This window comes from Myripristis murdjan, chromosome 15 (assembly GCF_902150065.1).
Source record: "Myripristis murdjan chromosome 15, fMyrMur1.1, whole genome shotgun sequence".
Lineage (NCBI taxonomy): Eukaryota > Metazoa > Chordata > Actinopteri > Holocentriformes > Holocentridae > Myripristis > Myripristis murdjan.
Window position 1 is genome coordinate 28,211,073 of NC_043994.1, and position 17,876 is coordinate 28,228,948.

Genomic DNA, 17,876 nt, shown 5'->3' on the forward strand with positions numbered 1-17,876 from the left:
TGGGAGGGACAACCGACAGAATGCAAAAGGGGGAAAAAAAAAAATGTGTTGTGTAATTGAGCCTGTGTGTGAATGTTATGGTTTCTGTGGGTTAGGCCGTGAAACTGTGCTGGTGTTTGTGCGCCATCGTGATAGTATCACACACGGATTATTGTTCTGAATAGGAAAAACAAAAACAGGGATTAAGATACACACACTTGTCAGAACTAGTGACTTGTTTGTGCCACAGGTGTTTTATTCAGGCATTAAACTTGTACAATAATTAAAACAATTATTGCAAAGACATTTTACGTACAAACTGTTTCATGTGACAAATAAATATAATACCTTGACAATACTTCAAACAAAGGCCATAGTCAGGAGTGGAGAAATCCTGCTAGGGAGAAATTAGTTTATCTTTAAAAGTACCTAATGTGACAATAAACAATAAGATTCCTGTTTTTCCAGTTTATCTTTAGGTACTCCTGTCCAATATGAGTGAAATGGGTCACAAAGTAATACTGTGTCACATCACTGCAGCTTCTGTCACTCTTCAGTCAGTCATCCTCTTTCCCATCAACATTTCCATCATTTTTTCCCACCGTTCATCTTCATTCTTTCAACATTCAGCACATACCGCCTCTCGCCTCATCTTTTCTTTTAAAATAAAATATCTGTGACCCGCACGTCTGCCCTGTATTCCCTCCTAAATCAACGTGAGGTAACACAGGACAGGACAGCGGAGGTCTCTTGCCGAGTTGCGCCTTTTTTTTCCTTTTTTTTTCTCCTTCATGCCCCCAGAAAGGCCACAAGTATTTGTCAACGATTAAACTTTGACTACACTCCCGGCTACTCAGTAACAAAGGGAACACAGGGTGCAGCCGGTTCTCCAGCAAAAAACCAACAACCTTGTTCTTCCTAAGCCCTCGTGTGTTTCCCCACACAATCAACTTTTCCAATCTAAAAGCCATCGGTCACATCAATGAGACATTCCCCGCAGCAAACAGCCCTCAAAAACATCCATCACATATCTATTTTGCTCAAACAAAAAAAAAAAATCTCTTCAACTGCAAAACATGCCATCCACCTGCAATCTGGTTAAATTCATTAAGCATTTAACAAAGTGTGGATTATCCTTCATTATGCAACAATAGGACACACATGAGTGTTTGATTTGCCTCCAGGCAGAGTGTCATTGTGATGCATGGGAGGGGCGTAAAATCAGGAAATACCCTGTAAACTGCTGTTCATTAATAAAGCATGATCATCTCTTTTAAGTCACACATGACTGTGCATCATCTTCAAATGCCAAAAACACGAGGCAACTCTGACGATCTTGGCACAGCGTCTCTCCAAAAAGGAAATGTACCAGACAGCACGGATTAATGAGAGGCTTTTGAATGCTAACTAAGTCTGTCAATAAATAGTGTTTGCTTTTCTCTTTGGCGTCAGCGCATAAAAGCAACACACATCAGAAAGACGGAGAAGGTCCTCGGAGGCTCTTTCAAAAGCAAAGCCTCTTCAGTTCTTGCCGGAGCCCATTGTGCCTCGTTAGAAAAGCTCCGCTCGCGACGCTCACGCTCACGCTCACGCTCGACAAAATCTGAGCGTCTCCTCTGAGAAAAACACGCTTCAAGCTGCACGAGAGGAAACCGTTTAGAAGTTAAAAGACATGAGCGCCCGGAAATCATGCGAGGTGAAGTCAGAAAATGCAGAAAAAAAAAAACAGATAAAACACTCTCACGCTCAGTGCTGCTTTACAGACAGCTCATGTTTCATGCTGAAATTTCAATTTTTCCCTCTTTGTTGGTGGAGAAGTGAACATAATTTCATCAGAGTGAGCATCTCAGTTGGGGGAGATGGGACTCAGATGTTTTTTTTAAATATAAAAGTCATTCCAAGTGCAGCTTTAAATAAATCCTACATTTTTTAATTTATAAATATGGAAAATGGCAGGTAAATAATGTGAGAAATCAGGTTTTCGTTCCCATATTAAATGACAAATTGTAGTGCTTGTTCTGCCCAGCGGCGCTCAGCAGGGCTGCACCCGACTCGATTTCCTGAGTCGGCTCTTCAACGTCATGAATCGCCGGCTGGTCACAGCAGCGTCGGGGTCTTGCTGGGACGTCCCGTTGCCGGTGGGGATTTGCTCCGCAGCTCTTTGCTCTTCAGACTGACAGGCTGAGCCACCATTAAGGCCGGGGCGGAGAGGTGGTGGGCGGCGGCCTTCTGCTGATGAGCGCTGTTGATGTAGCTGCAGATGAGGAGGGTCATCTCCCTGATCTGCCAATCAAACACAGAAAACGAAGAAAACGGATTTGTACAGAGCCATCTCTCAGTGGAATAAATAATCTGCCATAATTCATCACTCAGGCAACAAGCAGAGAAAGTTTTAAAAGGCAACTAAAGAGACTGCTGTTGGGTAGAAGCCAGCAAAATACCTCATTTCTGTTATTTGTTATACTTATGTGTGTGCAGACAGTGTGTGTATATCAGCATGGCGTTGTGCACAATGACTATTAAAATGAATTTTTAGTAATAATAACATCATGTTCATGCATGTTTGTGGGGAATCCAATCAATACGCTGCATTAGGATCCATTTAGGTTCTGGGCTTTCCTGGGATTCAGTTTAGTTTTAATTAGTTCTTAAAGGGACAGTTCGCATTTTTGGACATGAAGTTGTATGAAATCCTCCTCGGCAGTGTCGTGCATGAAAAGGTTTTTTTTTTTTTTTTTTTTTACTTAAGGTAAAGGGCAAAGTTCTGGTCTCCTCAAGTAAAGTGAAATAGGTAGTTTGCTGGAGTCACAAAAAAAAGTAAAAGTTTTGCTTCTCAAAACAACCTGCATTCAAAATAGTAATAAATTTCTGTCACGAAACCAACTCTGGGAAAAAAAGTCAGACTTCACAATCACTCAGCACCTTAAGTGAAAAAATCCCAAAAATGCGAACTACCCCTTTAAAGTGACTTTGCTAGTTAAGTTTATTTTTATTTTTATTTTTATTTATTTTTTTGTTTTAGTTTTTAATTTTTATTAGTTTCAGTGCTAATTTTAGTCTTTTTTGTAATATGGGGTATTTGTTTGAAGCCAGATTTAAAAAGGTGAGAAATACTGTGCAATAAAAACTTCAACAAAAACATCATAACATTTTTTTAAAAAGTGCATCCAGTTTGGACAGATGAGCAACAAAATAAACTGACAAAGATGAAAACAAATGATGATTTTTCTATAATTTTAGTTTATTTTAGTTCCGTTAACACAGAAGACAGTTTCAGTTAGTTACGTTTTTTTTTTTTTTTTTTTTTTTTGGTAAAGCCTTGTTTTATTTTTTATTTTTATTTAAGTTAAGAGAAATGCTTTTTCACACCTATTTTTGTTATTTGGTTAGTTATTGATAATAACCGTGGCTGGCACACCGGCTCTGTTCACAGGAAGAGGAAGTCCCGTCCAGTTGTGAAAATTGTGCCATATTTAATAATCTAACCATGAAAAAAATATTTTTTTTCAGCAAATCTCTTCATTACACTAATATTAATCATGTGTATCAGCCATTTCCTGTTTGTCTTGTTGATCTTTTACAACTTGAGTGCCGGCATGCCACTATTTATCTCATTTGTCATTATAAGCTCTTTTTTCTTATAACATGTTTTTTCTGTTTTGTTATGTCATATCCTGTCTTTTCCCTCCAGTTCTAGTTAGTGCAAATAAAAGATCTTTGTTTTGAAGCATCACACGGTTCCCATCTCCTCTGCGTCAAAAGGCTGATGTGTGAAACCTCCTGGTTGTGTGGCTGCAGTAAGCCCCGCCCCTCTGGGAGTCCATGCAGGCTAAATCAAACGCTAAGCCTGACGTCCAGCCCGGCCGTGTCTCTCACCTTGGAGGCCGTCATGGCGAAGAGATGCTTCTCAGTCGGCTTGTCTTTGGCACCGCCGCCGCCGCTCTGCCCCACCACCAGCATGAAGTCCTGCTTGCAGCCGCCGAACGTCATCAGGCTCCTGTAGGTGTGGGACACCAGCAGCTTCTGCACACACACACACACACACACACACACACAGATTCAACAGATTATGTGAAGATGAACTGATAATGAAAACAGATAAGAACACACACGTACCTCGCATGCTGTCACTTTTTCACTGCAAAAAATCTCCATCTCAAATCATTTAGTCTCCTGTTCACTCTTAAAATATTGAGAGTAAAAAAACAGAAATACTTTATTGAAACTGGGTCTGTTGCAACTGCTCAATTTCTTGAGAGAAAAAATAAATAAAATATATATAGCATTAAATTATGAAATTATGAAAGTATGACATATAAGAAATAGAAAATTATGTGCGTTAGAAATTTGTAATAAAATATACAAATGTGAACTAAATAATATTACAGCAATATGTACAGAAATAAGAACTGAGAATATTTAAAATATGTACACCAATCTCACCTGGACAATCAAATTTCATTTTTTCACTTTTCTAAAGCAAAACAACATTTTGACATGAGACTAGTCGACTTGTTAAGATAATTATTTCTGCGGCGTTGTGCACGAGCGTTCCTCCGTCTGTGTTTTGGACGAGATGGACAACACATTTGGAAATCTGCACATTTACCTACATGTGCCAAATGAATATATTTCTACTGAAAATATTCTAGCAATGTAATTTTCAGCTGTTATGTTTTATGCCACTTCCACTCACTGTGTCCTTGTTTATATGCCGTTCTGTTACTACTCTTTGCCTCTCATTGACCAAGTTTCCCCAAACTAATGCTACTTGCATTTTTTATACACATTTCAATATATAATTAAAAAAAAAACAGCCTCTCAAGATCTTTTTATTGAATATGAAGAATTCACTTCAGGCCAAAATGTCAGATGTAAATTATAATTATCAAGGTAACAATACCAAACTTAATTCTTTAAAACTGGGCTTGCTCTACTTGATTCCACCATGTATCAGCTTGTTTTCTGTAGTTTTTTCTTACAATGGAGTTGTGCTCCAGCACGCTGACGCCGTCCTCGTGCACGGCCAGCCACACACGTGCACCCTGCTCCGGAGACGGTGTGATGGACTACACACACACACACACACACACAGGGAGGGCGGACATCAGGATATTTCATCAAACACAGAAACAACACCAAACACTCTCTTTAATCTCATCAATAACATCAGTAACGTCAGATATTTTCACTTGTTTTCACTTGTTTCCCGAGCAAATCAGCTTGAATCAGCAAGAACTGTCACAGCTGCCTCGGGGTCAGCTGAGGATTAAACCTATTTGAGAAAAAAATGTGGAATAAGGACAGAATAAGATATATATTTTGAAATCTAACCATGAAAAAAGTCCCTTTTTTCAGCGGCTCTCACAGTCACACTAACATTGTTCATGAGAAGCAGCTGGTTTCAAGCTGGTCTGGTTGATCTTTTCAAAATAAAACACTCAGGTTGTAGAGCTCTGGAAGTCCTGATGAAAGCGGTGCCATATTTCATAATCTAACCGTGAAAAAAAAAATCTGCAAGTCTCTTGGTTACAGAAAAATTGTTGACGTGAAGCAGCCATTTCAGCACCGCGTCAGCTGACTGGCTCGCCCGGGGTTTGTCTGAATCTCAGATGTTAGGGGCGTGCACACACACACACACACACCTCCACCTTCAGCAGAGGAGTGTGAACACACCTCTGTAGCGGCTTTGACTCTGAATCTCTGATACAAGTCAGTGGAGTCAATGTCAGACATTTTAGGGGCCAGAAACATCAGAAAAACACATTTTTGAGAGGAGGGGGGCTTTAAATATGAATGATAAGTTCAAACAGTCATTTCTTGCAGTGTACATATTTAACAAACATAAATCTTAATTATGTTACAGTGCATTATGTACTTAAATGTCTGCATATTAAAGAACTCTATATCAAATCAGTGCATTTCTGTATTGAAGGCAAATACTAACACATATAACAACCTGGTGTTTTTATCTGTGGGGCTGATGATGGGACAAACACACACATGTACACACACACACACACACACACACTCACCTCGGCCTCAAATAACTTGGCCCCGAAGAAAGGCCACTTGCGGGCTACGGTCAGGTAGATGCGGACACACTCGGCTGAACTTCGGCCTCGGAGCGACGCCCAGCGGGCCGACAGACGCTGCAGGAGTTGTCTGCAGGGTGAAGGCGGGGGGTGTGAGTGGACAAAATGTCAGTGTGTGTGTCAGCTGTGTGTGAGGCCGAGCCGGCGGCGGCGGCGGCGCTGTACCTGAGCTGGTCGTCAGACATGGCCCTGCGGTAGTGTTTGGGGTAAAATCTGTCCAGGACCTGCTTCAGGGTTTGGTTGGATTTGGTCTGAGCTGATCCAGGAGCGGAGAACGGGCGCTCGAAATCCCCAAACTCCACCTGCACAGAGACGCCTGATCAGAGTCACTGACACTCGACAACAACCATCCTTTAAAAATATAAAAATTAAATATAGAATCTCCCACTGGCTCACCGAGCACACAGCCAACAGTGCCTGACTGGTTAAACTTTTATTTTAGAAACATCATTATTTATTTATCATTTGTTATTTATGATTTATTTGACAGAGACTGATATAATGTACATAGACACACTGAAAAAAAAACAAACAATGCAAATATCACAGTCCCTAGAAGGGCTTTTACAAAAATAAGAAAATTTTTAAAAATAAAATAAAAATAGCAGGTAAACTGATGACAACACGATACAATAAAACACATTCAACAGTAAAGTAACTGCAGGAAATTAGGAAAGGACACAGAGGGGGAAAAAAACAGCAAGATGGGTGTTGTTATTCAATTTTAATAATGCTATTCTTATTTTAATCCATTTTATTGTAATATCTTGATATCTAATGTCTTTACCTGATTTTGTAGCTTTTTATGTTTTATATTTCATTTTATCATGTGTTTTTTTTTTATACATGTAAAATAACCTTATAATAACCCTCAGAAAGTCTAACAACAACATTACTACTACTACTACTACTACTAGTACTACTACTACTACTACTAATAATAATAATGATACTGATAAGAAACAACCTTGATTTACATCATCCTTTGAACAAAATATATTATTATAAACAAACTGATAGTGTTACTACTACCGTAGTTGTTTTTATTACTACATAACTGTTTTATTTTATTTTGTTTTAAATTTATTTTAATTTAATTTAATTTAATTTTACTTTAATTCTATTTCATTTAATTAATTTTATTTTAATTCTATATTGTTTAATTACAGTTTATTTTTTTATTCTTTTTTAATTTAATTTAATTACTTTAAATTGAATTTTTTAAAACTTATTTTTAATTTTTTCTAAATATTAGTTTTCATTCTATTTCATTTAGTTTCATTTTGCTTCAGGTAATTTTGTTTATCGTATTGTCAGACCTGGGCGAGCAGGGCGGCCATCTCCAGAGCGAGCTCCTTGTTGACGGGGAAATGTCCCGCCACGATGGCCTCGTTGGTCTGGTAGGCCAGCAGCAGGCGCTCCCTCTCCGACTCGCCTCTCACCTGGAGGGAGAAGTACAGCCTGGACGCACAGAGGAGACAGACGGTTAGAGGACTGACGGCTGATGAATGAAGTGGAGGAAAGATAAAAATTCACACTCTAGTTTCCACAAAAAAAAAAAAAAATAAAAAATCTGGTCTATTCCTGTCAAGTGGCCTGTGTGTGAAACTCCCTGTCTGGAATATAGATGTCAACCTTCTTGATATTCCAGGAACACACACAGGCGGCTGAACACACACAGTGGGAGGTGTGTGTCAACCTGCCGTGTTGCGTCGCTCGTCCCTCTACCTGTTCTTGTAGGTGAGGCGGACCGTCCTGGTGTTCTCAGACTTCCCCGTGTGCTGCTCCTTGCAGGCCTGCTCCCACTTGGAGATGATGTCACAGATCTGTGCACGACACAAGCAAAGCGGGACAAAATTAGAAACGACGCCCGTGATGAGCGGCGGGCTGCAGAGGAGTCGGAGATGCTGCACCTTGATGCCTCCCTGCAGGCAGTGCTCCAGCTCTCGCCCGGTCGGGTCGTCCGTGTACAGGCTGAAGCCAGACTGGCCGGTCTTCCTCATGCTGGAGTCTTGGTTGAGGCGACACTGGAACTCCTCCACCGTGGTCGACGCATCGAAACTCACCACCTACAGAAACGTGACGGCTGTTAAAACACGTGCAACGTACGATATGGTTGAAACTTTATATGTTTTCTTTAGATTGTCTTTATAAATATGAGCATGTTTTTTAAACTGAGGTTAAACACTGTCATTCCCTTTGGAAATAAACGTTTATAGATTTGTTTTTTGTCATTTGTTTCCATTGCTGTTTTTGTATTTTTGTCTCCACTACTGTGCATTACTGGCTTTGATAAGTCAAGCTTGGTAGAAATAGCTTTACTATCATTGGATTATTATCATCTGTGTTCCTGTTTCGAGGCAACTTCCTACAGCACATTTCATATGAGACTGAGCTTTACATAAAAGAGCATAAAGTGAATTCAGCAGAGACTAAAAAGACCAAAACAAAGAATTTATTATCTCTATCTTTAGGTGGTCTTTTGGTGCTAGTAAACAAATTCTACTCTTTTTTTTTTTTAATTCTGTGATTATTAGTGTGAAATCTAAATTGCATCACCAAATGAAAATATGTTGAAAGACTGTAGGCCAACTTTATGAGTCAGCCTGGCCATAACAACACACTGATCTTCCCTCCTCTCCCCACTGTGTTTGTTTTTTTTGTTTTTGGTTTTTTTATTTGAGCATTTCTGCGTTATTAGACGTAGCACTGTAAACGGCGGCTGCCGCATGTGCTACCTGGTAGGTGTTATTGAGGAAGTGGACCGGCACGCTGAAGGGCAGGGAGTGGTGGTAGGGGTTCCTCAGCAGGATGGACAGGATCTCCATGCGGGACGGCCTGGCCTGCCTCTCGCCCTTCTGCTGCGTCCGCTCCATCGAGCGCTGGCAGTAGATGGCGTACTTACCCACCTCAGTCCTGCAGCGGTGAACAGATGTTACACAATGTCATGTTTGGGATGTAATTCAGTGCAAATTATAGCGACCGGGACAGCAGAAGTGACCAATAGTAAGAAGTTAGAGGAGCAAATGAAGAGTCTTGATAATAGATTGTTCATCGATTTCTTCTTGAAACACATTTTCCTTCTTTGCTTGCAACGTCTGCAGCCTAAACCACGTGTATCTTGATCATTTAAGCCTGATTTTAACTTCAGCTGCTGTTTATGCTGTTACTTTGCTGACTGCCCTGTGCTGCTTGCATGTTTAGTCTTTGGGTCCTTTATAATCTTAACATGCGATCACTTCCTTATGTCTATCCTGTCTGTATCTGATCGATGTAGCTGTGAATTTCCATGTTGTTTTCATTGATTTTGCTTATTATCTGCTTGTATGTTACTTTATTCAACTATTCAACTTTATTCAACAGAAGAAAATTTTCCCCAGGCTAATTCTGGCTTACTTACAGATTTTTTTTTTTTTTAAATACTGTTGATTAATGTTCCTGACAAATAAACCAATAAATGAATGTGACTGATATTCCTATGCTTCTATGCTTCTGTGAATAATTATGTAAAATATGCGGTAAACTATGAAATCAAAAGGGTGACTACCACATACCGAACAACCATCGCCAAGATTTAACTTACCATGATGTTTGCTATTAAGATACATTAATAAGTGTGTCATAACATTAAAATTTCTCTGCAAAGTAAAGTACGGCCAAATTACAGCCAAATACAAGGTTGGCCCAAGAGGAAACTACACCAGGTCATTTGCATTGTGACATGAAGACAAGTGAACATGCATGTGCTGAGCAGAGCCTCCCGAGCTTTATTCATCTGCGATCAGAGCTGCAAGAGTTAACAAATGATTCATCCTGTAGCTCATGCAAGAGTTTAGTGATGGCACAACAAGCCTGTGAGAAGTAAAAGTATTTCCAGGTAGCCAATAATGGCTGCCTGTCATAGCAATAAATGGCTAAATATGACAAGGCATCGTTATATATCTAAGGACTTATTTTGCTCTTGGTACATCAGCAAACATGTGCATCTTGACGTGTCATCAAGGCTCTTCCTCACAACAAAAAATTAAAATTTCCAAAGAAAACAGCACTTTGTCTGACTCAAGAAAATTCTTAAAACATGTTGATTTGATCAGTAAACACGTAAAATGATCTCACCCTTCTCGAAGATTTATTCACCCATTTTAAGAAAAGTAAGAATTTACAACAACATGTGAAACTAAATGATTTGGTAAGATGGATGTTATCAAATTAAACACTGGAGCCCCTGCCCGCATGGCGTTTTCTCACCTGGAGTCTGCATGTCTTTTGAGGTGAACCTGCAGCAGCCAGAGGAACGGGTGCTGAGGCAGAAACAGCCCGACGCACAAGGCGAGGAACTGCCAGCCCTGTGGGACGACATGCAAACACACACACACACACACACACACACACACACACAGTCACATGACACTTATGAACCAGCAGTGACAGGAAACAGAGAATCTGTAAAGAAGCAAGAGTCAGAACCGTCACTACTCAGCACGAGCGCAGCCACAGGAGCCAGACTGGAAAACAACACAGTTTATCTTTCCTCTTCCTCCCACTTTGCCGTCTGTCTCACTATTAATCAGCCTCTCGTTAGTGCAACCAGTTTTGGGCTTGTTCATCAGCCTCACCAGGTTCATTAACGTGTCTGGCAGCCTTACGTACGGCCCGGGAGCGAGCTGAACCCGCTGAGATACATTGCGCTGTCTTAATTTGCTGGTAATTTACATCCTGTGGTTGCGAGGGCCAGGTCACGACTGTGCCCCGGAGCCGCCGCTGCATCGAGGAGGAGAAACTTTACATCCTGGGAGGAAGAGCTACAGCTTCAGCGTTAATTTACCCCCCCCTGCTGGACTGAAGTGTCACTGCATGTGGCACAGGACTCACTGATCTCTGCAAAGTCACAGCAAGGTAAAGAGACACTGGTGAGTATTTTAACTGTTGATAATGCTTCATTTATTTATTTGATCATTTGATTAATCACTAAGTTTATAGAGTCAAAAATAATGGCAAATGATCATTACAAGCTGCCAGAGTACAGAGGGATGTCTTCAAATTGCTTAATCACTCTGGCCAGCAGCCAAAAACACCAGAGTATTCATTTTATGGCATTATAAAACATAACACACACACACACACACACACACACACACACACAGACATGGAACAAAGGAATCAGTGGTAGAATATTTTACTTAAAAAAATGACCAAAACCATTACTCAATCATCAAAACTACAATCAGTCAGTCATCTGTTGATTGACTAATTGATGATTAAGTGATGACTAATTGATTCAGACAAAGCTCAAAGAGTGTGAGAAAAGTGTGAGCGGTAAAGGAAACAGCCCAAAGTCACTTTTTAGTCTGAAGATGAAGTTGTGTATGACTTGATACCAGATGTGAGACTGGAACGGTTCATAGCATCTTATACAAAGATTTTCATGTTGGTTGTTCTTTTTGACTTTTACAAAATAAAATAAATAAATGAATAAAAAACTCTTCTGTTAATTAATGAAAAATGAGTGATCCAAGTCACAGGGATGCAGTTTGACTATCAAAATCAAATAAAGTGTAATAAAAGCTTAACAGATTTTTGAAGCAACTTGGATCCCTCGTTTCTCCCAAACAGCCGTGATACTCGTGTATCTTGCACTTTCCCTCCAGAGTTTTCCAGACACTCTGCACCTGTAGCCCAGGCATCACAACTTCTATATGATCTCTATGAATAACACATGCCGGTGCTGCCCCCATCTGGCGGCGGTGCGTACCTGCAGGGGTCCCGGCTGGCCCTGGGGCTGCCGGCGGCGGGTCTGCTTGATGAGCTGACAGAAGAACTCGTTCTGGAGCTCGGGGTGGGCCAGACACACCTGCAAAGCACTCTGGGCCAGCGACACGTGGTAGTCGATGGCCGGGGCGTCGATGGCCACGTTGATGAAGAGCTGACAAGTCTGAGGAGAGGTGAGGAAGAGGAGGAGGAGGAGGAGGAGAGGGAGGCGGCGGTGGAGGAGGTTACAGACCGAGGAAGATGGAGGTAAACAGACAAAGGGAGAGGAATGAGTTATGACACTGAGACCTATGGGAATGCATTCTGCACAGCGGCCGCGCTGTTTGTGACGGTTTAGAAAAAGAGGAGCAGTTTTCCCACATGGAGGAAAGCCTCGTCATGTAATTAGATGTTTTCCTCCCTTAGCCCCATCTCAGGTTTTCACCGAGCGGAGTCTCTTCAGCACAAACGCATGCAGTACAGTCCAAAACACAAACGAGAATTTCCTCCTTCCTCCATGGCGCGTTAAATTACAGTGACCATCTCTGACTTGTTGCTCTCTGGTTCACTGGGTTCGTACATGTCAAGGCTGCGTCTGCCCCTCAGTAAGCCTCTATTTCAGCAACAGCAAGTCACAACTTTCTTATGATACAGTATTTAGAAGCGATGTGGTTACAGGTTCAAAAGTGTTTCTGGATCTGGATAAAACTGCAAAATTTTACAGCCGACAACCGTTCAGGTACTGCTCGAAAATCAGCGTTTATATCTGGGATAAGGGCCTTTCTGGGCTTTACGGGGGAAACAAATACCTTTTAAACCTTTTAAGGGCTTTCCATTTGTTCTTATATTTGCATGTGTGTGCATATGTGTGTGTGTGTGTGTGTGTGTATGTGTGTGTGTGTGTGTGTGTATGTGTGTGTACCTTGAAGAGTTTAATGGCCTCTGTCTGCAGGGCTTGTGAAGGCAGCGTGGTGAGAGGAGATGACAGACCCTCCTTACTGAAACACAACGTGGGATGTCGCCAAATCTGAGAGTCTGACAGAGAGAGAGAGAGAGAGAGAGAGAGAGGGAGAGAGAGGGAGGGAGGGAGGGAGGGAGAGAGAGAGAGAGAGAGAGAGAGAGAGAGAGAGAGAGAGAGAGAGAGAGAGAGAGAGGAGGCAATAATTAATTTTTAAAGATCAAATTTTCATCATTACATATAATTTAATCTCCACTGCAGCTACTATGGTGATATGCAGACTGTTTTATGATTCTGAATGAATTCTTTCTGATTAGAAAAAACTGATGGATGCTTGGCTTAAAGGTACAAGATGGTTTATTTTCCTTGTTCAGACGTGATAATGGTCTTTACACAGCAGGGGGCGGGCTCAAGAGTAACCCCCATCCCAACACACACACACACACACACACACACACACACACATAGCCAGGCTGATGCCAGGCAGCACTAGTCAGTAGAGAATGGTGTTAGCAAAGGTAAAATGCAAGTGTATTTGTATAACACATTTCACACACAGCACCAAGTCAAGGTGCTTTGCATGAGGCATACAAGGACATTTAAAAACACAGAGAAAAAGAAAAAAAAAAGATACTAAAAATGTAAAATGAAAAAAAAAAAGAAGGTAATAAAGTTCTTAAATAAAGCTCTTTTAAGCATTTATAATGTGCAAACATAAGTCGTGTTGTGGTGATAAAACATACACCCTAACAACGATAAATGAAGTGTCTGTGCACAGCGGCTACTGCTGTCCACATCAGTTTTTGGGATGTTTTAGCACCATCTAGTGGCCTAAAATTACATAGTGTGCCTTTACATAAACACTCTAATGAAAAGATTTGAGATGTGTGTTCAGGGTCAGCATTTTTGATCTGCACAGCGATTTCTCATGGCTGGAGGATCAATAAATATCATACATTAACACCACACATGTATGCAAATATAAATAAAACAATGATTTAATGAGATGATTCGATAACGCAGGATTCCCCCAGTGTCGTATTATTTCTCAGTAACTTGATTGTGGCCCGTTCCTTCTCCCAAACGGCATGAATTCATACTGTTTCTGGAAAACATGATCAGAGTCGGCCACAGTTTCCCAGGCTCGTGTGACTGCTGCTGCTTTTCAGCTCGGACATGAATCAAAGCATGTGAACGGGAAAAAATGTCAAGAGAAAAGTGCCATAATGTCCTTGTTTATTGTTTTTCACGTGGGCAAACATGCAGAAAGAATAATTCCAATCAAAGAAAGCATTCAGTGTGAGCATTAACTTGTCTATTAATGTCTAATTTACTGAAGGGATTATCAGAGATGTTAGTGCCACTTTCATACAGACAGAAGTTTTGCTCGCGGCACTTTTTGGTGTTTTTCCTGAATTGAATGAAACTGGTTAGTTGTAAATGGAAATATGAGGCAGAGTGCAGTTAGTTACAGCAGAAAGAAAGACAGTGGAAACAGCTTGTGGGAAAGAAAGAAAGAAAAAAAAAACTCACTCGGGTCTCCGTCCAGTTGGAAGAGTTTTCCCACCAGCTGTTCGAACTCGGTGCCCACTTTGCCCACCGTGGTGCCCGCTGCCACCGACAGATGATACAGCCACGACTCCTGCAGACCAACACACACCAGCGTCAGCGACGTCGAGGCAAATACGACCAACTGCAGCGACCGCCGAGGCTCTCCACAAACCGTCTCGTGCATTTTGTACATTTCTGATTAATGGATTAAATATTACTTGTTGGATTTATTTAATTTTAATGCAACTTACATGACTTTGCTGTTACTATACAGGATTATGTACACAATTAAGATTTTGATACTCTTAAAGAGATATATCCCAAAAAGACTAAGCTGAAGACTAAAATGAATTTCCTCTTGACAACAACATTCCTGCCCCTTTAAGTCACTTTATGTTTGAAAACTCAGATTATTACATCTGCATAGAACAGTTTGATTGCTAATGTAAAAGATCTGATCAAACTGTTATTTGTTATTAGAAAAAATGCACATTGGTATAAGTGCATACTGAGAAAAAAATATTGAATTGAAGTTAAAAAAAACAAAAAAAAACAGGCGTGCACAAGTGGTTCTGATGAAAAAAAATCTGTATTTCACTGATTCATTTATAGTTTCCAATATAAAGTTCTCAGTAAATTACATATTTGTGCATTGGAGTTTGAGTCCCGGGCACCAGCTTTTAAATGATGGCTGTTTCTGCTGCCCTAATGTATGCTGAAGTATCTCAGCGCTATTTTTAAAGCCTCTGAAGCCGTGAGTGTTTTCTGAAACAACACTCACGTTTTTTTGTTGAGAAGCCTCTGGCTGCAGACGGAGAAACCAAACATGAAGCTGCAGCGCAGACGCTCCGATTTAGTGCCAGATGAAAGGACAAGCACAGATGAGTTCAATTTAAAGTGGCAGCTGACAATGAATTTGAATTACGGCCGTACGAGCCGGCTGTGAAGCTGCGTCTTTTGTGATGTTCCACCAGTAAATCTTTTGGTTTTGGCTGAATTCAACTGGAACATGTTTGTTTTTTGTTTTGTTTTGCTGTTTTTTTTTTTTTTTTTTTACCAGAGAATAATGTCTGGACGTTACTATAGAAAAAAAACTTGAAAAACTTTAATACCTGCTCTTCTAAACGCCATAAAGCGACTTCAAACTCAAAGTAAGAAAATGCAGTAACTCAAGAGCATCGACACACACACACACACACACACACACACACACACATTCAACTGAGCTCAGTAAATGAGAAGTTCATAAAAAAACAAAATAAACAGAAATATCAGTTGCAATGCGTGTTTTTTTGGTATTTGTGTGCTATTTGTTTTTTGAAATTTGAAGTTGTTCACAGGACACTGAGGTCAGCTGACGTGTTGCATCATTTCCACTCAGTTTCCATCACACTAACTTCCAAAATATCATTCTGTGGAAATGAGTTTGTGGTAGGAGCTGTTTAGTCGTGCGCTTTTGTGATGCAGCTTTGGAGTTTGGTAACTCTTTCCCAGAGCAAAAATCCCCCGCCACACAGGAAGTGATGCGTTTATGTGTCCATTTTTTTTTTTTTTTTTTGAGAACACATAGACAAAAGAAGACCTGGGTAGTGAATAGGAACAGAGAGAGCCTCCATGGTTGAGCAGAGAGGACAACACAAAGAAAAGAGCGCCACCTACAGACACAAAACTCCATCAACAGAAAATCTGGGAAGTGCAGCGCATCAAAAATGTTGGAATAAGGAAATTGTATATTACCACTTTCTTCATGAAATTCAAGTAAGACGAACCACTGAAAGATTAATTTTATTTCCTATTATTCAGGGCTGGACGATATATTGATATTATATCGATACTGTGATGATACCGGATATCGTCTGGGATTTTGGATATCATAATATCTGATGTAATAAAAAAAACTGTTGTCTTTTCCTGGTTTTAAAGGCTGCAGCACAGTAAGGAGATGACATTTTCTGAACTTATTGGATTACTGTAGCTGTTCTGTTCATATCCACCAATGCTAATGATTCCTAATGATTTAAATATCTTATAAAAACACCGACAGTCATCCCACAATATCGTCACAATGTCGATATTGCGCGGTATTTGGTCAAACATATTGTGATATTTCATTTTGTCCACATCACCCACCCCTATTTATATGTTGTATATGTTTTGCCACGAGATGAATTTAATCTTTAAACCTTAAAAACAGTAGATGTCAGGAATTAGCCACCACCGACAGGCCTGAGAGCTGCTGACCTTTTCGTGGCGGGACTCGATGAGCAGGTAGGTGGGTCCTTGCTCCTGCGGGTGGATTGCGATGGTAAAGTGTGCTGCCTGTAAGCCCCGCCCACACGCCTTCAGGTCCTCGTCAGAGTCCCGGGACCGGTCCACCTCCTCCACCCGGGCCTCCCACAGCTTGATCTGACCCAGCGGGAACTGAGAACACACAAACCTTTTCTGCTGACTCATCTGAAAGCGTAACGGCAGCTAAAAACAACTTCAGCATCTCCAGAAACTGAACTTACATGAATTTCTTAAACTCGCCTCAGGGTTTTTAAAAGATTTCATGAGGGCAGAGGTTTTATTTTGCACGATAAATATGAAGAGAGCAAATAATATACAAAACCCAGTGGACTTATGCAAAGCTTTAACATTTAACAATATTACACAATGCAAAAAATGACAAAGGGTAACAAAAACTATATACTAAAAACAACAATAACAGTAATAATATCAAAATAAAAGCAGAAAATGAGAGTGAGTATGTATGACTGTTAGATGGATGAATGTGTGTGTTTGTGTGTGTGTGTGTGTGTGTGTGCAATTAAATGGTCTTTTAAACATTTTTTGTAACATGTTATGGAGCAGCAAGGTGTTCAGCAGCATTGTGCTTTTTTTTTGCATGTTTATTTTCTGTACTGAGAGCACTGTCGAATTCTGTTTTTTTTTTTTTTTTTGTACCTTGTCCTCTTGGCTGCGGAAGTAGTAGAGCGTTTTACCGATCAGAGCGCACCACACCCGTTTAGAGTAGCCATGTTTCACCTGAGACAGAAACAAAAAGAAAGTTATCAGTGTAGTTCTTCCTTCATTAGTGAGCTATTACCGTTTTAGACCCATTTTAACACGGGGAGATGGGGAGGGGGGCATGGGATCTGCAGGGGGAAATAAAAAGTCAACAGTAGATGCCAAATAGAAATGGTAAACATCATCTGAAAGCTGGGACCCTGAAGATTGATTTGAGATGCAGCTCAGCATCATGAGTCAAGTTATCACTGTCATATTCTGTGTCATAATTTGTTGCAGCAATTTTTGTCGTTGAAACCCTTTATTACACAGATTTGGTGCAAAATGTAACTATTTTGACTCAAAAATTAATTAAAAAAAAGTCAAAAATCCCTCCAAAATACCAAATTACAACACCAAGACCTTGAAGAACACCACAGAAAAATTCATGTTTTGAGTTGGTGTCAAAAAGTTTTGACATTTGCAGATTTCTGTAAGAACTGCATTTTTTTTGGCGAGTGGATGGCGAACATTGTGTTCTGGAAATGTCTCAAACT

The 17,876-nt window shown here is 40.4% G+C and overlaps 1 protein-coding gene across 1 annotated transcript in view; it reads right to left on the minus strand.

Annotated features, from left to right (window-relative positions):
- Positions 1 to 228: 228 nt before the first annotated feature.
- plekhh2 (pleckstrin homology domain containing, family H (with MyTH4 domain) member 2) overlaps positions 229 to 17,876 on the minus strand; it is a 51,332-nt gene continuing 33,684 nt past the window's right edge. Inside the window, exons 16-30 of the mRNA XM_030071387.1 lie at positions 17,278 to 17,358; positions 16,573 to 16,752; positions 14,314 to 14,422; positions 12,745 to 12,857; positions 11,827 to 12,006; positions 10,323 to 10,420; positions 8,813 to 8,990; positions 7,988 to 8,143; positions 7,803 to 7,900; positions 7,394 to 7,535; positions 6,240 to 6,376; positions 6,015 to 6,144; positions 4,962 to 5,048; positions 3,856 to 4,002; positions 229 to 2,262 (exon numbers count right to left, since the gene is read on the minus strand). Coding sequence (XP_029927247.1) covers positions 2,077 to 2,262; positions 3,856 to 4,002; positions 4,962 to 5,048; positions 6,015 to 6,144; positions 6,240 to 6,376; positions 7,394 to 7,535; positions 7,803 to 7,900; positions 7,988 to 8,143; positions 8,813 to 8,990; positions 10,323 to 10,420; positions 11,827 to 12,006; positions 12,745 to 12,857; positions 14,314 to 14,422; positions 16,573 to 16,752; positions 17,278 to 17,358 — 2,022 coding nt within the window. The 3' untranslated portion in view covers positions 229 to 2,076. The remainder of the gene's footprint in view (positions 2,263 to 3,855; positions 4,003 to 4,961; positions 5,049 to 6,014; positions 6,145 to 6,239; positions 6,377 to 7,393; positions 7,536 to 7,802; positions 7,901 to 7,987; positions 8,144 to 8,812; positions 8,991 to 10,322; positions 10,421 to 11,826; positions 12,007 to 12,744; positions 12,858 to 14,313; positions 14,423 to 16,572; positions 16,753 to 17,277; positions 17,359 to 17,876) is intronic.